This window comes from Mustelus asterias, unplaced genomic scaffold, assembly GCF_964213995.1.
Source record: "Mustelus asterias unplaced genomic scaffold, sMusAst1.hap1.1 HAP1_SCAFFOLD_1885, whole genome shotgun sequence".
In the NCBI taxonomy this organism is placed as follows: Eukaryota; Metazoa; Chordata; class Chondrichthyes; order Carcharhiniformes; family Triakidae; genus Mustelus; species Mustelus asterias.
In genome coordinates this window covers 1,633-29,388 of record NW_027591830.1, presented here as the reverse complement: position 1 = coordinate 29,388, position 27,756 = coordinate 1,633, and the positions used below count along the sequence as shown (strand labels likewise).

General features: G+C 56.0%; 1 protein-coding gene across 2 annotated transcripts; it reads left to right on the top strand.

Annotated features, from left to right (window-relative positions):
* On the top strand, positions 1–27,284 carry LOC144488973 (ATP-binding cassette sub-family D member 1-like). Of its 2 annotated transcripts, XM_078206929.1 has the most exons (9): positions 1–2,201; positions 6,682–6,862; positions 12,841–12,983; positions 14,138–14,306; positions 16,048–16,142; positions 17,473–17,618; positions 19,446–19,591; positions 22,012–22,096; positions 27,053–27,284. In XM_078206929.1, exons 1-9 carry the CDS (start codon positions 1,296–1,298, stop codon positions 27,180–27,182), a joined length of 2,001 nt encoding a protein of 666 aa, XP_078063055.1. In that variant the 5' UTR covers positions 1–1,295; the 3' UTR covers positions 27,183–27,284. The 2 variants fall into 2 exon arrangements, with proteins under 2 accessions (XP_078063055.1, XP_078063056.1); XM_078206930.1 differs by lacking the exon at positions 17,473–17,618 and having other exon boundaries at positions 16,048–16,150.
* The last annotated feature ends 472 nt before the right edge of the window (positions 27,285–27,756 follow it).

Below are 27,756 nucleotides of genomic sequence, written 5' to 3'. Positions count from 1 at the left end.
CTCCGAGAGGCTGGAACTGACTCAGAGAGAGTGAGAGTGAGAATAGAGAGAGAGAATAGAGAGAGAGAATAGAGAGACAGGAAGAGAGACAGAGAGAGAGAGTGAGAGAGAGACAGAGAGTGAGAGACAGACAGGGAGAAAGACAGAGAGAGAGACAGAGTGAGAGAGACAGGGAGAGAGACAGAGAGAGAGAGAGAGACACACACAGAGAGAGACAGAGAGAGAGAGAGAGTCAGACAGACAGGGAGAAAGACAGGGTGAGAGAGACAGGGAGAGAGACAGAGAGAGAGAGAGACAGAGAGAGAGAGAGAGAGAGAGAGACAGAGAGAGAGAGAGAGAGAGACAGAGAGAGAGAGTGAGAGACAGACAGGGAGAAAGACAGAGAGAGAGACAGAGTGAGAGAGACAGGGAGCGAGACAGAGAGAGAGAGAGACAGAGAGAGAGAGACAGACAGGGAGAAAGACAGAGTGAGAGAGAGACAGAGAGAGAGAGACAGAGGGAGAGACACAGAGAGACAGAGAGAGAGAGAGACAAGGAGAGAGACAGAGACAGAGAGAGAGAGAGACACACAGAGAGAGAGACCAAGAGACAGAGAGAGAGAGACAGAGACAGACAGAGAGGCAGAGACAGAGAGACAGAAGCAGAGACAGAGGGAGAGAGACAGACAGAGACAGAAGGAGAGAAGCAGAGAGTTACAGACAGAGAGACAGAGGGAGAGAGACAGAGAGACAGAGGGAGGGAGACAGACAGAGACAGAGAGACAGAGGGAGGGAGACAGACAGAGACAGAGAGAGAGACAGATTCAGAGAGAGAGAGACAGACAGAGACAGAGAGAGAGACAGATTCAGAGAGAGAGAGACAGAGAGAGAATAGATAAGGGGTGTGATACAAACAGATAGGGAGATAAAATAGACACAGAGGGTGAGAGAATAGAGATAGGGAGTGACACAGACAGATGGACAGAATAGAGAAAGAGGGAGTGAGTGAGGCAGAGTGAGTGAGAGGGAGACAGAGAGAAAGAGAGGGACAGACAGAGAGAGAGAGTGAGTGAGGGAGACAGACACAGAAGGAGAGAGAGCGAGACAGAGAGTGTGTGAGGGAAAGAGAGAGACGGACAGAGAGAGACGGACAGAGAGAGAGAGTGTGTGAGACAGAGTGAGAGACAGACGGACAGAGAGATAAAAATGGTGAAGTCTCTTTGGGACAGTTTGCATTGAACTCCCTCCCTGTTGCTGTTTTTGGACAGGGAGTGGGAAGGTCTGGGGGAGGGGGTGGGGGACGGGGAAGGGCTGACCATGTCCCTGCTCCGAGACCCCCGGCTGCCCCCTCCCATGCGGAGGGGTAGTTGCGTGCGCAGAGCTCTGCTCCTGGCCCTGGCTGCGTACGGGGGCAAGAGGCTGATCCCTCTGCTCCTCAGGAGGCTGCAGGGGACCAAGGGGTCCCCGGTGGTGCCAGCGCAGCGGCAGGGGACGCCAGGGGCTCGGGGGGTCTCCCCGGCCCTGAACAAGGAGTTCCTGTCTCAGCTGTGGGGGTTGCTGAAGGTCCTGTTCCCCCGGTTACTGAGCCGGGAACTGGGTTTGCTGGGATTACACTCTGCGGCCCTGGTGTCTCGGACATTCCTGTCCATCTACGTGGCTCATCTGGACGGGAAAATCGTCAAGTGCATTGTCCAGAAAACGCCGCGGCGATTTGCCTGGGAACTGGCCAAGTGGCTTGTCATTGCCATTCCTGCCACCTTCATCAACAGTGCCATTCGCTACCTAGAGGGCAAACTGGCCTTGGCGTTCCGCTCCCGGCTGGTCAGTCGGGCCTACCAGCTGTACTTTGACCGCCAGACTTACTACAAGGTCAGCACCATGGACAGCCGACTGAGCAACGCAGACCAGTCGCTCACTGAGGATATCCTCATGTTCTCCACCTCGGTCGCCCACCTGTACTCCAACCTCACCAAGCCCATCCTGGACGTGCTGGTCAACAGCTACACACTCCTCAAGGCAGCCAGGGCCAAAGGAGCCGCCACCTCGGGCTCCACCGCCATAGCCGGCCTGGTTGTCCTGCTGACCGCAGCCGTCCTGAGAGCTTGCTCGCCCCGCTTCGGGCGCCTGGTGGCAGAGGAGGCGCGGAGGAAGGGCCAACTCCGCCACGCTCACTCCCGGGTCATCGCCAACTCGGAGGAGATCGCCTTCTACGGCGGGCACAAGGTGGGTAGAAAGCCGGGTGCATGCGCGCGAGGGCGCAGGGGTGCATGTGCGCGTGCGCACACTCGCATAATCCTTTCCCTCCACCCCCCCGTCACAACTCGTCAATTCCTCTGACATCCAGTATTGGCAGGGCTATTCGACTGCATCAGCATCACAGCACAGGCCCCCTCTCCCACCAGCACCCTGTGTTACTGACTGTATCTCTACTGATGTTAATCCAGCTCCCTCACACTGTCACTCAGTAACCCCTCTCCCCCCAGCACCCTGTGTTACTGACTGTATCTCTACTGATGTTAATCCAGCTCCCTCACACTGTCACTCAGTAACCCCTCTCCCCCAGCACCCTGTGTTACTGACTGTATCTGTACTGATGTTAATCCAGCTCCCTCACACTGTCACTCAGTAACCCCTCTCCCCCAGCACCCTGTGTTACTGACTGTATCTCTACTGATGTTAATCCATCTCCCTCACACTGTCACTCAGTAACCCCTCTCCCCCAGCACCCTGTGTGACTGACTGTATCTCTACTGATGTTAATCCAGCTCCCTCACACTCTCACTCAGTAACCCCTCTCCCCCCAGCACCCTGTGTTACTGACTGTATCTGTACTGATGTTAATCCAGCTCCCTCACACTGTCACTCAGTAACCCCTCTCCCCCCAGCACCCTGTGTTACTGACTGTATCTCTGCTGATGTTAATCCAGCTCCCTCACACTGTCACTCAGTAACCCCTCTCCCCCCAGCACCCTGTGTTACTGACTGTATCTCTACTGATGTTAATCCAGCTCCCTCACACTGTCACTCAGTAACCCCTCTCCCCCCAGCACCCTGTGTTACTGACTGTATCTGTACTGATGTTAATCCAGCGCCGTCACACTGTCACTCAGTAACCCCTCTCCCCCAGCACCCTGTGTTACTGACTGTATCTCTACTGATGTTAATCCAGCTCCCTCACACTGTCACTCAGTAACCCCTCTCCCCCCAGCACCCTGTGTTACTGACTGTATCTCTACTGATGTTAATCCAGCTCCCTCACACTGTCACTCAGTAACCCCTCTCCCCCCAGCACCCTGTGTTACTGACTGTATCTCTACTGATGTTAATCCAGCTCCCTCACACTGTCACTCAGTAACCCCTCTCCCCCCAGCACCCTGTGTTACTGACTGTATCTGTACTGATGTTAATCCAGCTCCCTCACACTGTCACTCAGTAACCCCTCTCTCCCCCAGCACCCTGTGTTACTGACTGTATCTGTACTGATGTTAATCCAGCTCCCTCACACTTTCACTCAGTAACCCCTCTCCCCCAGCACCCTGTGTTACTGACTGTATCTGTACTGATGTTAATCCAGCTCCCTCACACTGTCACTCAGTAACCCCTCTCCCCCCAGCACCCTGTGTTACTGACTGTATCTCTACTGATGTTAATCCAGCTCCCACACACTGTCACTCAGTAACCCCTCTCCCCCAACACCCTGTGTTACTGACTGTATCTGTACTGATGTTAATCCAGCTCCCTCACACTGTCACTCAGTAACCCCTCTCCCCCCAGCACCCTGTGTTACTGACTGTATCTGCACTGATGTTAATCCAGCTCCCTCACACTGTCACTCAGTAACCCCTCTCCCCCAGCACCCTGTGTTACTGACTGTATCTCTACTGATGTTAATCCAGCTCCCTCACGCTGTCACTCAGTAACCCCTCTCCCCCAGCACCCTGTGTTACTGACTGTATCTCTACTGATGTTAATCCAGCTCCCTCACACTGTCTCTCAGTAACCCCTCTCCCCCAGCACCCTGTGTTACTGACTGTATCTCTACTGATGTTAATCCAGCTCCCTCACACTGTCACTCAGTAACCCCTCTCCCCCAGCACCCTGTGTTACTGACTGTATCTCTACTGATGTCAATCCAGCTCCGTCACACTGTCACTCAGTAACCCCTCTCCCCCAGCACCCTGTGTTACTGACTGTATCTGTACTGATGTCAATCCAGCTCCCTCACACTGTCACTCAGTAACCCCTCTCCCCCAGCACCCTGTGTTACTGACTGTATCTGCACTGATGTTAATCCAGCTCCCTCACACTGTCACTCAGTAACCCCTCTCCCCCAGCACCCTGTGTTACTGACTGTATCTCTACTGATGTTAATCCAGCTCCCTCACACTGTCACTCAGTAACCCCTCTCCCCCAGCACCCTGTGTTACTGACTGTATCTGTACTGATGTTAATCCAGCTCCCTCACACTGTCACTCAGTAACCCCTCTCCCCCAGCACCCTGTGTTACTGACTGTATCTCTACTGATGTCAATCCAGCTCCGTCACACTGTCACTCAGTAACCCCTCTCCCCCAGCACACTGTGTTACTGACTGTATCTCTACTGATGTCAATCCAGCTCCGTCACACTGTCACTCAGTAACCCCTCTCCCCCAGCACCCTGTGTTACTGACTGTATCTGTACTGATGTTAATCCAGCTCCCTCACACTGTCACTCAGTAACCCCTCTCCCCCAGCACCCTGTGTTACTGACTGTATCTGTACTGATGTTAATCCAGCTCCCTCACACTGTCACTCAGTAACCCCTCTCCCCCAGCACCCTGTGTTACTGACTGTATCTGTACTGATGTTAATCCAGCTCCCTCACACTGTCACTCAGTAACCCCTCTCCCCTGCAGCACCCTGTGTTACTGACTGTATCTGTACTGATGTCAATCCAGCTCCCTCACACTGTCACTCAGTAACCCCTCTCCCCCAGCACCCTGTGTTACTGACTGTATCTGCACTGATGTTAATCCAGCTCCCTCACACTGTCACTCAGTAACCCCTCTCCCCCAGCACCCTGTGTTACTGACTGTATCTCTACTGATGTTAATCCAGCTCCCTCACACTGTCACTCAGTAACCCCTCTCCCCCAGCACCCTGTGTTACTGACTGTATCTGTACTGATGTTAATCCAGCTCCGTCACACTGTCACTCAGTAACCCCTCTCCCCCAGCACCCTGTGTTACTGACTGTATCTGTACTGATGTCAATCCAGCTCCCTCACACTGTCACTCAGTAACCCCTCTCCCCCAGCACCCTGTGTTACTGACTGTATCTCTACTGATGTTAATCCAGCTCCCTCACACTGTCACTCAGTAACCCCTCTCCCCCAGCACCCTGTGTTACTGACTGTATCTGTACTGATGTTAATCCAGCTCCCTCACACTGTCACTCAGTAACCCCTCTCCCCCAGCACCCTGTGTTACTGACTGTATCTCTACTGATGTTAATCCAGCTCCCTCACACTGTCACTCAGTAACCCCTCTCCCCCAGCACCCTGTGTTACTGACTGTATCTGTACTGATGTTAATCCAGCTCCCTCACACTGTCACTCAGTAACCCCTCTCCCCCAGCACCCTGTGTTACTGACTGTATCTGTACTGATGTTAATCCAGCTCCCTCACACTGTCACTCAGTAACCCCTCTCCCCCAGCCCCCTGTGTTACTGACTGTATCTGTACTGATGTTAATCCAGCTCCCTCACACTGTCACTCAGTAACCCCTCTCCCCCAGCCCCCTGTGTTACTGACTGTATCTGTACTGATGTTAATCCAGCTCCCTCACACTGTCACTCAGTAACCCCTCTCCCCCAGCCCCCTGTGTTGCTGACTGTATCTGTACTGATGTTAATCCAGCTCCCTCACACTGTCACTCAGTAACCCCTCTCCCCCAGCACCCTGTGTTACTGACTGTATCTGTACTGATGTTAATCCAGCTCCCTCACACTGTCACTCAGTAACCCCTCTCCCCCAGCACCCTGTGTTACTGACTGTATCTGTACTGATGTTAATCCAGCTCCCTCACACTGTCACTCAGTAACCCCTCTCCCCCAGCCCCCTGTGTTACTGACTGTATCTGTACTGATGTTAATCCAGCTCCCTCACACTGTCACTCAGTAACCCCTCTCCCCCAGCCCCCTGTGTTACTGACTGTATCTGTACTGATGTTAATCCAGCTCCCTCACACTGTCACTCAGTAACCCCTCTCCCCCAGCCCCCTGTGTTGCTGACTGTATCTGTACTGATGTTAATCCAGCTCCCTCACACTGTCACTCAGTAACCCCTCTCCCCCAGCACCCTGTGTTACTGACTGTATCTGTACTGATGTTAATCCAGCTCCCTCACACTGTCACTCAGTAACCCCTCTCCCCCAGCACCCTGTGTTACTGACTGTATCTGTACTGATGTTAATCCAGCTCCGTCACACTGTCACTCAGTAACCCCTCTCCCCCCAGCACCCTGTGTTACTGACTGTATCTGCACTGATGTTAATCCAGCTCCCTCACACTGTCACTCAGTAACCCCTCTCCCCCCAGCACCCTGTGTTACTGACTGTATCTCTACTGATGTCAATCCAGCTCCGTCACACTGTCACTCAGTAACCCCTCTCCCCCGGCACCCTCGTTGACTCCTATTCTGTTGCTTCCCCCGGCTCTGTCAGGTGGAATTGTCAATGTTGCGGAGGTGTTACCAGGCACTGGCCTCCCAGATTGACGAGCTACTGATGAAGCGACTCTGGTACGTGATGTTGGAGCAGTTCCTGATGAAGTATGTGTGGAGTGCCTCGGGCCTGGTCATGGTCGCCATGCCTATCATCACCGCCACCGGCTATTCGGAGACTGGTAAGGACAGGGAGGGGGGGATGTGGGATTTCCAGTCACAGTCTATCGCACAGTGTGAACCCAGACTCCGGGGGAGCGGGGAGAGTCTAGACGTTGGGACGCGGAGAGAGAGTGGTCAAGACAAGACATAGAAATAGGCCATTCGGCCCATCGAATCTGCTCCACCATCCATAGAAAAGTTTGAAGTTTGTTTATTAGTGTCTCAAGTAGGCTGACATTAACACTGCAATGAAGTTACTGTGAAAATCCACTAGTCGCCACACTCCAGCGCCTGTTCGGGTGAGGGAGAATTTAGCACGGCCAATGCACCCTAACCAGTGCATCTTTCGGACTGTGGGAGAAAACCGGAGCACCCAGAGGAAACCCACGCAGACACGGGGAGAACGTGCAGACTCTGCACAGACAGTGACCGAAGCCAGGAATCGAACCCGGGGCCGCGGCGCTGTGAGGCAGCAGTGCTAACCCACTGTGCCACCCTAGAAACATAGAAACTAGAAACAGGAGGGTATGTTGACCTTCATAGCGAGAGGATTGGAGTATCGGGATAGGGATGTTTTGCTGCAATTGTACAGGGCGTTGGTGAGGCCACACCTGGAGTATTGTGTGCAGTTTTGGTCTCCTTATCTGAGGAAGGATGAACCTTCCTCAGATAAGTTGAATGTTGTTCCTCTGTTTAAGAAAGGGAATAGAAATGACCCTGGTAATTATAGACCAGTTAGTCTTACTTCGGTGGTTGGTAAATTGATGGAAAAGGTCCTTAGAGATGGGATTTACGACCATTTAGAAAGATGCGGATTAATCCGGGATAGTCAGCACGGATTCGTGAAGGGCAAGTCGTGCCTCACAAATTTGATAGAATTTTTTGAGGAGGTAACTAAGTGTGTTGATGAAGGTAGGGCAGTTGATGTCATATACATGGATTTTAGTAAGGCGTTTGATAAGGTCCCCCATGGTCGGCTTATGCTGAAAGTGAGGAGGTGTGGGATAGAGGGAAAGTTGGCCGATTGGATAGGTAACTGGCTGTCTGATCGAAGACAGAGGGTGGTGGTGGATGGAAAATTTTCGGATTGGAGGCAGGTTGCTAGCGGAGTGCCGCAGGGATCAGTGCTTGGTCCTCTGCTCTTTGTGATTTTTATTAATGACTTAGAGGAGGGGGCTGAAGGGTGGATCAGTAAATTTGCTGATGACACCAAGATTGGTGGAGTAGTGGATGAGGTGGAGGGCTGTTGTAGGCTGCAAAGAGACATAGATAGGATGCAAAGCTGGGCTGAAAAATGGCAAATGGAGTTTAACCCTGATAAATGTGAGGTGATTCATTTTGGTAGGACTAATTTAAATGTGGATTACAGGGTCAAAGGTAGGGTTCTGAAGACTGTGGAGGAACAGAGAGATCTTGGGGTCCATATCCACAGATCTCTAAAGGTTGCCACTCAAGTGGATAGAGCTGTGAAGAAGGCCTATAGTGTGTTAGCTTTTATTAACAGGGGGTTGGAGTTTAAGAGCCGTGGGGTTATGCTGCAACTGTACAGGACCTTGGTGAGACCACATTTGGAATATTGTGTGCAGTTCTGGTCACCTCACTATAAGAAGGATGTGGAAGCGCTGGAAAGAGTGCAGAGGAGATTTACCAGGATGCTGCCTGGTTTGGAGGGTAGGTCTTATGAGGAAAGGTTGAGGGAGCTAGGGCTGTTCTCTCTGGAGCGGAGGAGGCTGAGGGGAGACTTAATAGAGGTTTATAAAATGATGAAGGGGATAGATAGAGTGAACGTTCAAAGACTATTTCCTCGGGTGGATGGAGCTATTACAAGGGGGCATAACTATAGGGTTCATGGTGGGAGATATAGGAAGGATATCCGAGGTAGTTTCTTTACGCAGAGAGTGGTTGGGGTGTGGAATGGACTGCCTGCAGTGATAGTGGAGTCAGACACTTTAGGAACATTTAAGCGGTTATTGGATAGGCACATGGAGCACACCAGGATGATAGGGAGTGGGATAGCTTGATCTTGGTTTCAGATAAAGCTCGGCACAACATCGAGGGCCGAAGGGCCTGTTCTGTGCTGTACTGTTCTATGTTCTATGTTCCGCCATTCATCACGATCATGGCTGATCATCGAATTCAATATCCTGATTCCCCCCTTCACCCCATATCCCTCGATCCCTTTCGCCCCAAGAGCTATAGTGTAGATTAGAGGGGAATTAGATTGGTTCCACTGGTCGGCGCAACATCGAGGGCCGAAGGGCCTGTACTGCGCTGTAATGTTCTATGTTCTATATCTAATTTCTTCTCGAAATCACACAACGTTTTGGCCTCAGCTACTTTCTGTGGGAGTGAATTCCACACATCCACCACCCTCTGGGTGAAGAAATTTCTCCTCACCTCAGTTCTAAAAGGTTTCCCCCTTATTCTCAAACTATGACCCCTAGTTCTGGACTCCCCCCACCATCGGGAACATTCTTTCTGAATCTACCCTGTCGAACCCTGTTAGAATTTTATAAGTTTCTATAAGATCCCCTCTCACTCTTCTAAACTCCAGTGAATATAATCCTAACCCACTTAGTCTCTCCTCATATGACAGACCTGCCATCCCAGGAATCAGCCTGGTAAACCTTCGCTGCGCTCCCTCTATAGCAAGGACATCCTTCCTCAGATAAGGAGACCAAAACTGCCCACAATACTCCAGGTGTGGCCTCACCAACGCCCTGTACAATTGCAGCAAAACATCCCTATCCCGATACTCAAATCCTCTCGCTATGAAGACCAACATACCATTCACCTTCTTTACTGCCTGCTGTACCTGCGCGCTTACTCTCAGCGACTGATGCACGAGGACTCCAAGGTCTCGCTGAGTATCCGCCTCTCCCAATTTACACCCATTCGAGTAATAATCTGTCTTCCTATTATTGTTGCCAGAGTGGATAACCTCACATTTATCCACATTATGCTGCAGCTGCCATGCAGATACCCACACACTCAGCCTGTCCAAATCACACTGAAGCATCTCTGCATCCTCCTCACAGCTCACCCTCCCACCCAACTTTGTATCATCTGCAAATTTGGAGATAATACATTCAGTTCCCTCTTCCAGATCATCGATACGGGACGTGAACAGTTGGGGTCCGAGCACAGATCCCCGCGGCATCCCATGGGGCGAGGCAATGATGGCCTAGTGATATTATCGCTAGACTGTTAATCCAGAAACTCAGCGAATGTTCTGGGGACCCGGGTTCGAATCCCGCCACGGCAGATGGTGGAATTTGAATTCAATAAAAAATATCTGGAATTAAGAATCTACTGATGACCCGTTGTCGGAAAAAACCCATCTGGTTCCTTTAGGGAAGGAAATCTGCCGTCCATACCCGGTCTGGCCTACATGTGACTCCAGAGCCACAGCAACGTGGTTGACTCTCAATTGCCCTCCAAGGAGCAACTAGGGATGGGCAATAAATGCTGGGCCCAGCCAGCGACGCCCGTGTCCCAGGAATTATTAAAAAAAAGTCACCACCTGCCAATCAGAAAAAGACCCATTTGCGCCAACTCTTTGCTTCCTATTTGCTAACCAGCTTTCTGTCTCTCTCAGGGCAATGCGATGAATAGAATGAGTCCGGATTGATCTGATGTGATAATCCTCAGCTCCCACTTTCCCGCCTTATCCCCGTAACCCTCCATTCCCTCACTGATTAAAGATCTGTCTGTCTCAGCCTTGAACTCACTCAGTGACCCGGCTTCTCCAGGCCTCTGCGGGAAAGAATTCCACACACTCACTCCCCTCCGAGAGAAGAAATTCTCCCCATCTCTGTCTCCAATGGGTGACCCCCCTCACTCTGAGATTCTGCCCCCTGGTCCCAGACTCTCCCACAAGGGGAAACACCCTCTCAGCATCGACCCTGTCAATCCCCCTGAGAATCCGATATGTCTCAATAAGGTCACCCCTCATTCTTCTAAACTCCAATGGGTACAGGCCCAACCTACTCAACCTCTCCTCATGAGAAAATCCCTCCCTACCCGGGATCGACCGAGCGAACCTTCTCTGGACTGCCTCCAATGAGTACAGGCTCCAATCCACTCAACCTCCGACCCCTTTGGGATAAGGGGCAATTTGCTTTCCGGATCTCCTGCTGTATCTGCACGCTAACCTTCTCCGTTCCCTCTCTGACTCACTCCAGTTCACCAGTTTCACCTCCATAATCAAAGCGAATGACCCCACACTTCCTCAAACCGCCCCCCCCCTCCCCGTGCCCGCCATCTTGCAGCCCGCTTGCTGCACCTGCCTCTGTGTCTTTGTCGTGTCTCTGTGTCTCTCCCACAGCTTAAATTCCCCCCGTCCCCGCCAATACTGACACCTTACAGCCAACCTCATCACCCAAGGCACTGACATCGATTGTGAATCAGCCCTAGGACCGAGAGAGAGAGAGAGACGGGGGTGGGTGGGGGGGGGAGAGAGAGACGGGTGAGAGAGAGAGAGATGGAGGAGAGAGAAGAGAGAGAGAGATGGGGGGGAGAGAGAGAGAGACAGGGGGAGAGTGAATGAGAGAGAGAGAGAGACAGGGGGAGAGTGAATGAGAGAGAGAGACAGGGGAGAGTGAGTGAGAGAGAGAGAGAGATGGGGGGGAGAGAGAGAGAGAGAGACAGGGGGAGAGTGAATGAGAGAGAGAGAGAGAGAGAGGGGGGAGAGTGAATGAGAGAGAGAGAGAGACAGGGGAGAGTGAGTGAGAGAGAGAGAGAGAGATGGGGGGGAGAGAGAGAGAGAGAGACAGGGGAGAGTGAGTGAGAGAGAGAGAGAGATGGGGGGAGAGTGAGTGAGAGAGGGAGAGATGGGGGGAGAGTGAGTGAAAGAGAGAGAGATGGGGGAGAGTGAGTGAGAGAGAGAGAGATGGGGGGAGAGTGAGTGAGAGAGAGAGAGATGGGGGGAGAGTGAGTGAGAGAGAGAGAGATAAGAACATAAGAAATAGGAGCAGGAGTAGGCCATCTAGCCCCTCGAGCCTGCCCCGCCATTCAATAAGATCATGGCTGATCTGAAGTGGATCAGTTCCACTTACCCGCCTGCTCCCCATAACCCTTAATTCCCCTACCGATCAGGAATCCATCTATCCGTGATTTAAACATATTTAACGAGGAAGCCTCCACCACTTCAGTGGGCAGAGAATTCCAGAGATTCACCACCCTCTGAGAGAAGAAGTTCCTCCTCAACTCTGTCCTAAACCGACCCCCCTTTATTTTGAGGCTGTGCCCTCTCGTTCTGGTACGGGGGGAGAGCGAGTGAGAGGGAGAGAGATGAGGGGAGTGTGACAGAGAGAGAGAGAGAGACGAGGGGAGAGTGAGTGAGAGAGAGAGAGAGAGAGACGAGGGGAGAGTGAGTGAGAGGGAGAGAGAGACGAGGGGAGAGTGAGTGAGAGAGAGAGAGAGACGAGGGGAGAGTGAGTGAGAGAGAGAGAGAGAGAGACGAGGGGAGAGTGAGTGAGAGAGAGAGAGAGAGAGACGAGGGGAGAGTGAGTGAGAGGGAGAGAGACGGGGGAGAGTGTGAGAGAGGGAGAGAGACGGGGGAGAGTGAGTGAGAGGGAGAGACGGGGAGAGTGAGTGAGAGAGAGAGAGACGAGGGGAGAGTGAGTGAGAGAGAGAGAGACGGGGGAGAGTGAGTGAGAGAGACGGGGGAGAGTGAGTGAGAGGGAGAGAGACGGGGGAGAGTGAGTGAGAGAGAGAGAGACGAGGGGAGAGTGAGTGAGAGAGAGAGAGACGGGGAGAGTGAGTGAGAGGGAGAGAGACGGGGGAGAGTGAGTGAGAGGGAGAGAGACGGGGGAGAGTGAGTGAGAGAGAGAGAGACGAGGGGAGAGTGAGTGAGAGAGAGAGAGATGAGGGGAGTGTGACAGAGAGAGATGGGGGAGAGGCAGAGGGAGTGCAGATACTCAAAAGCGGACAGGCACAGTGCGATCCCGGTGCGATGAGGAAGGTTTGAATTCTCTCTGGTGTGTCCCTCCCACAGACTCGGAGGAGTTGAAGCAGGCGGCAATGGAGAGGAAGGAGGATGAGTTGGTGAGCGAGAGGACGGAGGCCTTCACCACGGCGCGCAACCTGCTGGTCGCCAGCGCCGACGCCACTGAACGCATCATGTCCTCTTACAAGGAGGTGAGCCGGGGGTGGAGGGTGCGGTGGAGGGGGAGGGGGTAGGGTGGGGCGTGGAGGGGGGCGGAGCGGAGTGTGTGTATGTGTGTGGGGGGTGGGTGCGGAGAGGGTGGTGGGGGGGAGGTGCGGAGCGGGGGGGTGGGGGGAGGTGCGGAGCGGGTGGTGGGGGGAGGTGTGGAGCGGGGGGTGGGGGGATGTGCGGAGCGGGTGGTGGGGGGAGGTGCGGAGCGGGGGGTGGGGGGAGGTGAGACCTCTCGGGGAGGCGAGCCTCGGATGAATCACTGGTGGGTTTCGATTGGGCGAGACTGGCTGGGGTTAAATCATTGCTGTCAATGGCGGGTCAGTTAGAGCGTAATTGCTTTATGGACTGAAGCTTGGAAATGTGACCGGACTCAACCTGTCCCCTCCTCCCGCCACACGACTCCTCCCGCCCAGTCCACAGGTACAACTGTAACCCACCCCAGCACAGCCGTTGATGCCACATCTGGAAATGGAGTCACCCGTGGCATTGCTCAGAGATGAGGAAATGCTATTTACTCAAGGTAGCGAGAACAGAGGTTTGTTGAGTGCTGTTGATCTAACCTGGATGGATGTGTCACCCTGTTAAACACACATGTTCGCTTCCTGAACAGCACGTGGTTTGTAACTTGCTGCATGCTGGGTAACGTGACCGAGGTCAGTGAGAGATTAATTGCTCCATGACAGATTCTGAGGTGATTGTCCGAGCAGGGAGTGAGTGTGAGGAGTTGGAGGGCTGGGGGTTTGAGGGGTGGGATTCCTGAGGTTTTCCTGATTGCCATCGCACCGGAACTGTGGCTGAGGGGAATTGCTCTGTCGATAAGACAGAGTTTAAGACAGAGTTGAGGAGGAACTTCTTCTCCCAGAGGGTGGTGAATCTCTGGAATTCTCTGCCCACTGAGGTGGTGGAGGCTACCTCGCTGAATATGTTTAAAGCGCGGATGGATGGATTCCTGATCGGTAAGGGAATTAAGGGTTATGGGGATCAGGCGGGTAAGTGGTACTGATCCACGTCAGATCAGCCATGATCTTATTGAATGGCGGGGCAGGCTCGAGGGGCTAGATGGCCTACTCCTGCTCCTATTTCTTATGTTCTTATGATAGACAAACCGGATGTTGTGGCTTTAATTCCCGCACAGGTAACGGAGTTAGCCGGTTACACCGCACGGGTCCACGAGATGTTCCGGGTGTTCCAGGATGTACGATCCGGAATCTACAAACGCTCCACAGAAACCGAGGCCAGAGACCAGGAGAAACAGCCAATGATAGTTCGAGGGGTTCGCATAGAGGGACCTCTGGAGATTAAAGGTAGGGGGAGAATTGATGGGGACAGTGTAGAGGGAGCTTTACTCTGTATCTAACCCCGTGCTGTAGCTGTCCTGGGAGTGTTTGATGGGGACAGTGCAGAGGGAGCTTTACTCTGTATCTAACCCCGTGCTGTACCTGTCCTGGGAGTGTTTGATGGGGACAGTATAGAGGGAGCTTTACTCTGTATCTAACCCCGTGCTGTACCTGTCCTGGGAGCGTTTGATGGGGACAGTGTAGAGGGAGCTTTACTCTGTATCTAACCCAGCGCTGTACCTGTCCTGGGAGTGTTTGATGGGGGACAGTGTAGAGGGAGCTTTACTCTGTATCTAACCCCGTGCTGTACCTGTCCTGGGAGTGTTTGATGGGGACTGTGTAGAGGGAGCTTTACTCTGTATCTAACCCGTGCTGTACCTGTCCTGGGAGTGTTTGATGGGGACAGTATAGAGGGAGCTTTACTCTGTATCTAACCCCGTGCTGTACCTGTCCTGGGAGCATTTGATGGGGACAGTGTAGAGGGAGCTTTACTCTGTATCTAACCCCGTGCTGTCTCTGTCCTGGGAGTGTTTGATGGGGGACAGTGTAGAGGGAGCTTTACTCTGTATCTAACCCCGTGCTGTACCTGTCCTGGGAGTGTTTGATGTGGACAGTGTAGAGGGAGCTTTACTCTGTATCTAACCCCGTGCTGTACCTGTCCTGGGAGTGTTTGATGTGGACAGTGTAGAGGGAGCTTTACTCTGTATCTAACCCCGTGCTGTACCTGTCCTGGGAGTGTTTGATGGGGACAGTGTAGAGGGAGCTTTACTCTGTATCTAACCCCGTGCTGTACCTGTCCTGGGAGTGTTTGATGGGGGACAGTGTAGAGGGAGCTTTACTCTGTATCTAACCCCGTGCTGTACCTGTCCTGGGAGTGTTTGATGGGGGACAGTGTAGAGGGAGCTTTACTCTGTATCGAACCCCGTGCTGTATCTGTCCTGGGAGTGTTTGATGTGGACAGTGTAGAGGGAGCTTTACTCTGTATCTAACCCCGTGCTGTACCTGTCCTGGGAGTGTTTGATGTGGACAGTGTAGAGGGAGCTTTACTCTGTATCTAACCCCGTGCTGTACCTGTCCTGGGAGTGTTTGATGGGGACAGTGTAGAGGGAGCTTTACTCTGTATCTAACCCCGTGCTGTACCTGTCCTGGGAGTGTTTGATGGGGGACAGTGTAGAGGGAGCTTTACTCTGTATCTAACCCCGTGCTGTACCTGTCCTGGGAGTGTTTGATGGGGGACAGTGTCGAGGGAGCTTTACTCTGTATTGAACCCCGTGCTGTATCTGTCCTGGGAGTGTTTGATGGGGACTGTGTAGGGGGAGCTTTACTCTGTATCTAACCCCGTGCTGTACCTGTCCTGGGAGTGTTTGATGGGGGACAGTGTAGAGGGAGCTTTACTCTGTATCGAACCCCGTGCTGTACCTGTCCTGGGAGTGTTTGATGGGGACAGTGTAGAGGGAGCTTTACTCTGTATCTAACCCCGTGCTGTACCTGTCCTGGGAGTGTTTGATGGGGACTGTGTAGGGGGAGCTTTACTTTGTATCTAACCCCGTGCTGTACCTGTCCTGGGAGTGTTTGATGGGGACTGTGTAGGGGGAGCTTTACTCTGTATCTAACCCCGTGCTGTACCTGTCCTGGAAGTGTTTGATGGGGACTGTGTAGGGGGAGCTTTACTCTGTATCTAACCCCTCTGTCTCTGTCTCTCTCTCAGGAAGGGTGATAGATGTGGAACATGGGATCATTTGTGAGAATCTACCCATAATCACCCCGACGGGAGATGTGGTTGTCGCCAGCCTGAATATCCGGGTAAGGATGTGAGTTGGACTGGCAATGGGATCCTCCTATGCGCTACTGGCCAGTCGGGTCAGTCTCTCTGGCTTGTGGGGGTTGTTTGGCCGGTGGCCAGGGGTTCCCCAGGCACTGGCTGCCTCCTGCATGCGGGCAGTCCCCATTCGAAGAGGGACAACTGTCGGTCCGTGATATTCGACTTTGGGGGGCATCACAGCTGAGGCATACAGCATGCTTACCTTCATTGGCCGGGGCATTGAGTACAAGAGTTGGGGAATCATGTTGCAGCTATATAAAACCTGGGTTAGGCCGTGTTTGGAGTATTGCGTGCAGTTCTGGTCACCGCACTACCAGGAGGATGTGGAAGCTTTGGAGAGAGTGTGAAGCAGGTTCACCAGGATGTTGCCGGGTCTCGAGGGTGTCGGCTATGAGGAGAGGTTGGATAAACTGGGATTGTTTTCACTGGAAAGACGGAGGTTGAGGGGAGACCTGGTCTACAGAATGATGAGAGGCACAGACAGGGTGGATAGTCAGAGGCTTTTCCCCCAGGGTGGAAGGGTCAGTTACAACGGGGCACAGGTTCAAGGTGAGAGGGGGGAAAGTTTAAGGGAGATGTGCGGGGGAAGTTTTTCACACAGAGAGCGGTGGGTGTCTGGAACGCGCTGCCAGAGGAGGTGGTGGAAGCAGGAACATTAACAACATTTAAGAGGCATCTGGATAGGGACATGAATCGGGAGGGAATAGAGGGATAGTAACGCGTGTGAGCATAGCCTTCGTGGGCCGAAGGGCCTGTTCCTGTGCTGTACTGTCCCTTGTTCATTGAGATGAGAGGCACCCACAGGCCTCCCACCCCCTGTATTCTTTAAGGCGAGGTGATGGCCCAGTGGGATTATCACTCGACTGTTAATCCAGAAACGCAGCGAATGTTCTGGAGACCCGGGTTCGAATCCCGCCACGGCAGGGAGTGGAATTTGAATTCAATAAAAAATATCTGGAATTAAGAATCTACTGATGACCCGTTGTCGGAAAAACCCATCTGGTTCCTTTAGGGAAGGAAATCTGCCGTCCTTACCTGGTCTGGCCTACATGGGACTCCAGAGCCACAGCAATGTGGTTGACTCTCAACTGCCCTCCAAGGGCAACTAGGGATGGGCAATAAATGATGACCCAGCCAGCGACACCTGTGTTCCATGAGGCATTGAGGTCGACCCCGGCTCTTGAGGAATGGGGAGTGGGATCGAGCTGTGCCATGCGCAGGATGGAGCGCCCCCTGCGTGAGGCCGGAACCCCGACTCCTCCCCTCAGCCTCTTCACTCTGACCCTGTCTCCCCGGTTACTGATTTTCCAGGTGGAAAACGGGATGCATCTTCTGATTACCGGACCAAACGGATGCGGGAAAAGTTCCCTGTTCAGGATTCTGAGCGGACTCTGGCCTGTTTACAGTGGAATTCTTTATAAACCTCCACCACAGCACATGTTCTATATTCCCCAGAGGTAGGTGCTGTGCTCTCACTGAGTCACCCCTCGCTGAGATAACCCTCACACCCCTCGCTGAGGCAGCCCCTCCCTGGGGTAGCTCCTCGCTGTCACGCTCTGATATACCCCGCACCCCTCACTGTAACACTCTGATATACCCCGCACCCCTCACTGTAACACTCTGATATACCCCACACCCCTCACTGTAACACTCTGATATACTCCACACCCCTCACTGTAACACTCTGATATACCCCACACCCCTCACTGTAACACTCTGATATACTCCACACCCCTCACTGTAACACTCTGATATAGCCCACACCCCTCACTGTAACACTCTGATATAGCCCACACCCCTCACTGTAACACTCTGATATACCCCACACCCCTCACTGTAACACTCTGATATATCCCACACCCCTCACTGTAACACTCTGATATACCCCACACCCCTCACTGTAACACTCTGATATATCCCACACCTCTCACTGTAACACTCTGATATACCCCACACCCCTCACTGTAACACTCTGGTATATCCCACACCCCTCACTGTAACACTCTGACATATCCCACACCCCTCACTGTAACACTCTGATATACCCCACACCCCTCACTGTAACACTCTGATATACCCCACACCCCTCACTGTAACACTCTGATATATCGCACACCCCTCACTGTAACACTCTGATATACCCCACACCCCTCACTGTAACACTCTGATATATCCCACACCCCTCACTGTAACACTCTGATATATCCCACACCCCTCACTGTAACACTCTGATATACCCCACACCCCTCACTGTAACACTCTGATATACCCTACACTGTAACTCTGATATACCCCACACCCCTCACTGTAACACTCTGATATACCCCACACCCCTCACTGTAACACTCTGATATACCCCACACCCCTCACTGTAACACTCTGATATACCCCACACCCCTCACTGTAACACTCTGATATATCCCACACCCCTCACTGTAACACTCTGATATATCCCACACCCCTCACTGTAACACTCTGATACATCCCACACCCCTCACTGTAACACTCTGATATACCCCACACCCCTCACTGTAACACTCTGATATACCCCACACCTCTCACTGTAACACTCTGATATACCCCACACCCCTCACTGTAACACTCTGATATACCCCACACCCCTCACTGTAACACTCTGATATACCCCACACCCCTCACTGTAACACTCTGATATACCCCACACCCCTCACTGTAACACTGATATACCCCACACCCCTCACTGTAACACTCTGATATACCCCACACCCCTCACTGTAACACTCTGATATACCCCACACCCCTCACTGTAACACTCTGATATACCCCACACCCCTCACTGTAACACTCTGATATACCCCACACCCCTCACTGTAACACTCCGATATACCCCACACCCCTCACTGTAACACTCTGATATACCCCACACCCCTCACTGTAACACTCTGATATACCCCACACCCCTCACTGTAACACTCTGATACATCCCACACCCCTCACTGTAACACTCTGATATACCCCACACCCCTCACTGTAACACTCTGATATACCCCACACCTCTCACTGTAACACTCTGATATACCCCACACCCCTCACTGTAACACACTGATATACCCCGCACCCCTCACTGTAACACTCTGATATACCCCACACCCCTCACTGTAACACACTGATATACCCCACACCCCTCACTGTAACACTCTGATATACCCCACACCCCTCACTGTAACACTCTGATATACCCCACACCCCTCACTGTAACACTCTGAATGTTCACGTTATTTTTGTCTGGGCGGTTTTCTCACCAGACCATACATGTCTGAGGGATCGCTGCGGGATCAGGTGATCTACCCGGATCTAGTGGAGGACACGTGGAGGAAAGGAATCACGGAGCAGGAGCTGGAGACAATCCTGGAGCTGGTGAACTTGAATTACATAGTTCAGCGAGAAGGAGGTGAGTGAGAGGGAGCCACCTCTACACTGTCCCCCATCAAACACTCCCAGGACAGGTACAGCACGGGGTTAGATACAGAGTAAAGCTCCCTCTACACTGTCCCCCATCAAACACTCCCAGGACGGGTACAGCACGGGGTTAGATACAGAGTAAAGCTCCCTCTACACTGTCCCCCATCAAACACTCCCAGGACAGGTACAGCACGGGGTTAGATACAGAGTAAAGCTCCCTCTACACTGTCCCCCATGAAACACTCCCAGGACAGGTACAGCACGGAGTTAGATACAGAGTAAAGCTCCCTCTACACTGTCCCCCATCAAACACTCCCAGGACAGGTACAGCACGGGGTTAGATACAGAGTAAAGCTCCCTCTACACTGTCCCCCATGAAACACTCCCAGGACAGGTACAGCACGGGGTTAGATACAGAGTAAAGCTCCCTCTACACTGTCCCCCATGAAACACTCCCAGGACAGGTACAGCACGGGGTTAGATACAGAGTAAAGCTCCCTCTACACTGTCCCTCATCAAACACTCCCAGGGCAGGTACAGCACGGGGTTAGATACAGAGTAAAGCTCCCTCTACACTGTCCCCCATCAAACACTCCCAGGACAGGTACAGCACGGGGTTAGATACAGAGTAACGCTCCCTCTACACTGTCCCCATCAAACACTCCCAGGACAGGTACAGCACGGAGTTAGATACAGAGTAAAGCTCCCTCTACACTGTCCCCATCAAACACTCCCAGGACAGGTACAGCACGGGGTTAGATACAGAGTAAAGCTCCCTCTACACTGTCCCCATCAAACACTCCCAGGACAGGTACAGCACGGGGTTAGATACAGAGTAAAGATCCCTCCACACTGTCCCCAATCAAACACTCCCAGGACAGGTACAGCACGGGGTTAGATACAGAGTAATGCTCCCTCTACACTGTCCCCCATCAAACACTCCCAGGACAGGTACAGCACGGGGTTAGATACAGAGGAAAGCTCCCTCTACACTGTCCCCCATCAAACACTCCCAGGACAGGTACAGCACGGGGTTAGATACAGAGTAAAGCTCCCTCTGCACTGTCCCCAATCAAACACTCCCAGGACAGGTACAGCACGGGGTTAGATACAGAGTAAAGCTCCCTCTACACTGTCCCCCATCAAACACTCCCAGGACGGGTACAGCACGGGGTTAGATACAGAGTAAAGCTCCCTCTACACTGTCCCCATCAAACACTCCCAGGACAGGTACAGCACGGGGTTAGATACAGAGTAAAGCTCCCTCTACACTGTCCCCATCAAACACTCCCAGGACAGGTACAGCACGGGGTTAGATACAGAGTAAAGCTCCGTCTACACTGTCCCCATCAAACACTCCCAGGACAGGTACAGCACGGGGTTAGATACAGAGTAAAGCTCCCTCTACACTGTCCCCATCAAACACTCCCAGGACAGGTACAGCACGGGGTTAGATACAGAGTAAAGCTCCCTCTACACTGTCCCCACCAAACACTCCCAGAACAGGTACAGCACGGGGTTAGATACAGAGTAAAGCTCCCTCTACACTGTCCCCATCAAACACTCCCAGGACGGGTACAGCACGGGGTTAGATACAGAGTAAAGCTCCCTCTACACTGTCCCCCATCAAAACACTCCCAGGACGGGTACAGCACGGGGTTAGATACAGAGTAAAGCTCCCTCTACACTGTCCCCATCAAACACTCACAGGACAGGTACAGCACGGGGTTAGATACAGAGTAAAGCTCCCTCTACACTGTCCCCCATCAAACACTCCCAGGACAGGTACAGCACGGGGTTAGATCCAGAGTAAAGCTCCCTCTACACTGTCCCCATCAAACACTCCCAGGACAGGTACAGCACGGGGTTAGATACAGAGTAAAGCTCCCTCTACACTGTCCCCATCAAACACTCCCAGGACAGGTACAGCACGGGGTTAGATACAGAGTAAAGCTCCCTCTACACAGTCCCCATCAAACACTCCCAGGACAGGTACAGCACGGGGTTAGATACAGAGTAAAGCTCCCTCTACACTGTCCCCATCAAACACTCCCAGGACAGGTACAGCACGGGGTTAGATACAGAGTAAAGCTCCCTCTACACTGTCCCCATCAAACACTCCCAGGACAGGTACAGCACGGGGTTAGATACAGAGTAAAGCTCCCTCTACACTGTCCCCCATCAAACACTCCCAGGACAGGTACAGCACGGGGTTAGATACAGAGTAAAGCTCCCTCTACACTGTCCCCATCAAACACTCCCAGGACAGGTACAGCACGGGGTTAGATACAGAGTAAAGCTCCCTCTACACTGTCCCCATCAAACACTCCCAGGACAGGTACAGCACGGGGTTAGATACAGAGCTGATGGGGTCATGATGAGGTGTTGATTTTTTCTGGCTTTTTTCAGGCTGGGACGCTCGTAATGATTGGCAGGATGTTCTTTCAGGAGGCGAGAAGCAGCGAATAGGAATGGCCAGAATGTTTTATCACTGGTAGGCTGGGGGAGCGCCGCACTGTGGGAGGGTCAGTGCTGAGGGAGCGCCGCACTGTGGGAGGGTCAGTGCTGAGGGAGCGCCGCACTGTGGGAGGGTCAGTGCTGAGGGAGCGCCGCACTGTGGGAGGGTCAGTGCTGAGGGAGCGCCGCACTGTGGGAGGGTCAGTGCTGAGGGAGCGCCGCACTGTGGGAGGGTCAGTGCTGAGGGAGCGCCGCACTGTGGGAGGGTCAGTGCTCAGGGAGCGCCGCACTGTGGGAGGGTCAGTGCTGAGGGAGCGCCGCTCTGTGGGAGGGGCAGTGCTGAGGGAGCGCCGCGCTGTGGGAGGGTCAGTGCTGAGGGAGCGCCGCACTGTGGGAGGGTCAGTGCTGAGGGAGCGCCGCAGTGTGGGAGGGTCAGTGCTGAGGGAGCGCCGCACTGTGGGAGGGTCAGTGCTGAGGGAGCGCCGCAGTGTGGGAGGGTCAGTGCTGAGGGAGCGCCGCACTGTGGGAGGGTCAGTGCTGAGGGAGCGCCGCACTGTGGGAGGGTCAGTGCTGAGGGAGCGCCGCACTGTGGGAGGGTCAGTGCTGAGGGAGCGCCGCACTGTGGGAGGGTCAGTGCTGAGGGAGCGCCGCACTGTGGGAGGGTCAGTGCTGAGGGAGCTCCGCACTGTGGGAGGGTCAGTGCTGAGGGAATGCCGCACTGTGGGAGCATCAGTGCTGAGGGAGCGCCGCACTGTGGGAGGGTCAGTGCTGAGGGAGCGCCGCAGTGTGGGAGGGTCAGTGCTGAGGGAGCGCCGCACTGTGGGAGGGTCAGTGCTGAGGGAGCCCCGCACTGTGGGAGGGTCGGTGCTGAGGGAGCGCCGCACTGTGGGAGGGTTGGTGCTGAGGGAGCGCCGCACTGTGGGAGGGTCAGTGTTGTGGGAGCGCCCCACTGTGGGAGTGTCAGTGCTGAGGGAGTGCCGCACTGTGGGAGGGTCAGTGCTGAGGGAGTGCCGCACTGTGGGAGGGTCAGTGCTGAGGGAGCGCCGCACTGTGGGAGGGTCAGTGCTGAGGGAGTGCCGCACTGTGGGAGGGTCAGTGCTGAGGGAGCGCCGCACTGTGGGAGGGTCAGTGCTGAGGGAGCGCCGCACTGTGGGAGGGTCAGTGCTGAGGGAGCGCCGCACTGTGGGAGGGTCAGTGCTGAGGGAGTGCCGCACTGTGGGAGGGTCAGTGCTGAGGGAGCGCCGCACCGTGGGAGGGTCAGTGCTGAGGGAGTGCCGCACTGTGGGAGGGTCAGTGCTGAGGGAGCGCCGCACTGTGGGAGGGTCAGTGCTGAGGGAGTGCCGCACTGTGGGAGGGTCAGTGCTGAGGGAGCGCCGCACTGTGGGAGGGTCGGTGCTGAGGGAGCGCCGCACTGTGAAAGGGTCAGTGCTGAGGGAGCGCCGCACTGTGGGAGGGTCAGTGCTGAGGGAGCATCGCACTGTGGGAGGGTCAGTGCTGAGGGAGCGCCGCACTGTGGGAGGATCAGTGCTGAGGGAGCGCCGCACTGTGGGAGGGTCAGTGCTGAGGGAGCGCCGCACTGTGGGAGGGTCAGTGCTGAGGGAGCGCCGCACTGTGGGAGGGTCAGTGCTGAGGGAGCGCCGCACTGTGGGAGGGTCAGTGCTGAGGGAGCGCCGCACTGTGGGAGGGTCAGTGCTGAGGGAGCGCCGCACTGTGGGAGGGTCAGTGCTGAGGGAGCGCCGCACTGTGGGAGGGTCAGTGCTGAGGGAGCGCCGCACTGTGGGAGGGTCAGTGCTGAGGCAGCGCCGCACTGTGGGAGGGTCAGTGCTGAGGGAGCGCCGCACTGTGGGAGGGTCAGTGCTGAGGGAGCGCCGCACTGTGGGAGGGTCAGTGCTGAGGGAGCGCCGCACTGTGGGAGGGTCAGTGCTGAGGGAGCGCCGCACTGTGGGAGGGTCAGTGCTGAGGGAGCGCCGCACTGTGGGAGGGTCAGTGCTGAGGGAGCGCCGCACTGTGGGAGGGTCAGTGCTGAGGGAGCGCCGCACTGTGGGAGGGTCAGTGCTGAGGCAGCGCCGCACTGTGGGAGGGTCAGTGCTGAGGGAGCGCCGCACTGTGGGAGGGTCAGTGCTGAGGGAGCGCCGCACTGTGGGAGGGTCAGTGCTGAGGGAGCGCCGCACTGTGGGAGGATCAGTGCTGAGGGAGCGCCGCACTGTGGGAGGGTCAGTGCTGAGGGAGCGCCGCACTGTGGGAGGGTCAGTGCTGAGGGAGCGCCGCACTGTGGGAGGGTCAGTGCTGAGGGAGCGCCGCACTGTGGGAGGGTCAGTGCTGAGGGAGCGCCGCACTGTGGGAGGTCAGTGCTGAGGGAGTGCCGCACTGTGGGAGGGTCAGTGCTCAGGGAGCGCCGCACTGTGGGAGGGTCAGTGCTGAGGGAGCGCCGCACTGTGGGAGGGTCAGTGCTGAGGGAGCGCCGCACTGTGGGACGGTCAGTGCTGAGGGAGTGCCGCACTGTGGGAGGGTCAGTGCTGAGGGAGCGCTGCACTGTGGGAGTGTCAGTGCTGAGGGAGCGCCGCACTGTGGGAGGGTCAGTGCTGAGGGAGCGCCGCACTGTGTGAGGGTCAGTGCTGGGGGAGCGCCGCACTGTGGGAGGGTCAGTGCTGAGGGAGCGCCGCACTGTGGGAGTGTCAGTGCTGAGGGAGCGCCGCACTGTGGGAGGGTCAGTGCTGGGGGAGCGCCGCACTGTGGGAGTGTCAGTGCTGAGAGAGCACCGCACTGTGGGAGGGTCAGTGCTGAGGGAGCGCCGCACTGTGGGAGTGTCAGTGCTGAGGGTGTGCCGCACTGTGGGAGGGTCAGTGCTGAGGGAGCGCCGCACTGTGGGAGTGTCAGTGCTGAGGGAGCGCCGCACTGTGGGAGGGTCAGTGCTGAGGGAGGGCCGCGCTGTGGGAGGGTCAGTGCTGAGGGAGCGCCGCACTGTGGGAGGGTCAGTGCTGAGGGAGTGCCGCACTGTGGGAGGGTCAGTGCTGAGGGAGTGCCGCACTGTGGGAGGGTCAGTGCTGAGGGAGCGCCGCACTGTGGGTGGGTCAGTGCTGAGGGAGCGCCGCACTGTGGGAGGGTCAGTGCTGAGGGAGCGCCGCACTGTGGGAGGGTCAGTGCTGAGGGAGCGCCGCACTGTGGGAGGGTCAGTGCTGAGGGAGCGCCGCACTGTGGGAGGGTCAGTGCTGAGGGAGCGCCGCACTGTGGGAGGGTCAGTGCTCAGGGAGCGCCGCACTGTGGGAGGGTCAGTGCTGAGGGAGCGCCGCACTGTGGGAGGGTCAGTGCTGAGGGAGCGCCGCACTGTGGGAGGGTCAGTGCTGAGGGAGGGCCGCACTGTGGGAGGATCAGTGCTGAGGGAGCGCCACACTGTGGGAGGGTCAGTGCTGAGGGAGCGCCGCACTGTGGGAGGGTCAGTGCTGTGGGAGCGCCGCACTGTGGGAGGGTCAGTGCTGTGGGAGCGCCGCACTGTGGGAGGGTCAGTGCTGAGGGAGCGCCGCACTGTGGGAGGGTCAGTGCTCAGGGAGCGCCGCCTGTGGGAGGGTCAGTGCTGAGGGAGCGCCGCAGTGTGGGAGGGTCAGTGCTGAGGGAGCGCCGCACTGTGGGAGGGTCAGTGCTGAGGGAGTGCCGCACTGTGGGAGGGTCAGTGCTGAGGGAGCGCTGCACTGTGGGAGGGTCAGTGCTGAGGGAGCGCCGCACTGTGGGAGGGTCAGTGCTGAGGGAGCGCCGCACTGTGTGAGGGTCAGTGCTGGGGGAGCGCCGCACTGTGGGAGGGTCAGTGCTGAGGGAGCGCCGCACTGTGGGAGTGTCAGTGCTGAGGGAGCGCCGCACTGTGGGAGTGTCAGTGCTGAGGGAGCGCCGCACTGTGGGAGGGTCAGTGCTGGGGGAGCGCCGCACTGTGGGAGTGTCAGTGCTGAGAGAGCACCGCACTGTGGGAGGGGTCGGTGCTGAGGGAGCGCCGCACTGTGGGAGTGTCAGTGCTGAGGGTGTGCCGCACTGTGGAGGGTCAGTGCTGAGGGAGCGCCGCACTGTGGGAGTGTCAGTGCTGAGGGAGCGCCGCACTGTGGGAGGGTCAGTGCTGAGGGAGTGCCGCGCTGTGGGAGGGTCAGTGCTGAGGGAGCGCCGCACTGTGGGAGGGTCAGTGCTGAGGGAGCGCCGCACTGTGGGAGGGTCAGTGCTGAGGGAGCGCCGCACTGTGGGTGGGTCAGTGCTGAGGGAGCGCCGCACTGTGGGAGGGTCAGTGCTGAGGGAGCGCCGCACTGTGGGAGGGTCAGTGCTGAGGGAGCGCCGCACTGTGGGAGGGTCAGTGCTGAGGGAGCGCCGCACTGTGGGAGGGTCAGTGCTGAGGGAGCGCCGCACTGTGGGAGGGTCAGTGCTGAGGGAGCGCCGCACTGTGGGAGGGTCAGTGCTGAGGGAGCGCCGCACTGTGGAGGGTCAGTGCTGAGGGAGCGCCGCACTGTGGGAGGGTCAGTGCTGAGGGAGCGCCGCACTGTGGGAGGGTCAGTGCTGAGGGAGCGCCGCACTGTGGAGGGTCAGTGCTGAGGGAGCGCCGCACTGTGGGAGGGTCAGTGCTGAGGGAGCGCCGCACTGTGGGAGGGTCAGTGCTGAGGGAGCGCCGCACTGTGGGAGGGTCAGTGCTGAGGGAGCGCCGCACTGTGGGAGGGTCGGTGCTGAGGGAGCGCCGCACTGTGGGAGGGTCGGTGCTGAGGGAGCGCCGCACTGTGGGAGGGTCGGTGCTGAGGGAGCGCCGCACTGTGGGAGGGTCGGTGCTGAGGGAGCGCCGCACTGTGGGAGGGTCGGTGCTGAGGGAGCGCCGCACTGTGGGAGGGTCCGTGCTGAGGGAGCGCCGCACTGTGGGAGGGTCAGTGCTGAGGGAACGCCGCACTGTGGGAGGGTCAGTGCTGAGGGAGCGCCGCACTGTGGGAGGGTCAGTGCTGAGGGAGCTGTGTGATATCAGTAGTGTGTTGTCCAGTCCGCAGTACGCGCTGCTGGATGAGTGTACCAGCGCCGTGAGTATTGACATCGAGGGCAAGATCTTCCAAGCCGCCAAGGATCGTGGGATCTCGCTGCTATCAATCACCCACCGCCCGTCGCTATGGTGAGTGCGGGAAGGGGGAGGCGATTCCATTTGAAGGGCACATCTCCGTCGCGATAGTCGGGAGACGGCAGACGTTCGGGTCAGGCTCTGTGACCATGCTGCCCCCTCGCCCACCCCCCACCCCGCCTCAGCCCCCCGTCTCCGCCCCCTTCTCTCCCCCCTCTCCGACCCCCCCCTCCGACCGCCTCTCGGACCCCCCTCTCGGACCCCCCCTCTCGGACCCCCTCCCTCCCCTCTCGACCCCCCCCCCTCCGACCGCCTCTCCGACCTATCCTCTCGGACCCCCCCCTCTCGGACCCCCTCCCTCCCTCTCCGACCCCCCCCTCTCCGACCCCCCTCCGACCTCCCTCTCTCCGACCCCGCCCCCTCCGACCCCCCTCTCTCGCCCCCCTCTCTCCGCCCCCCCTCTCCTGCCCTTGCTGCCCCGCCCCTACTGCCCCCCCCTCTGCCCGCCCCGCCACTCCCGTCCCGCCCTTCTGGCCCCGCCCCTCCCCTCAGACCCCTCTCCCCCACCCTCGCTTCCGCCCCTCCCCCCCACCCTCGCTTCCCCCTCCCCCACCTCTCTCCTCCCCCCTTCC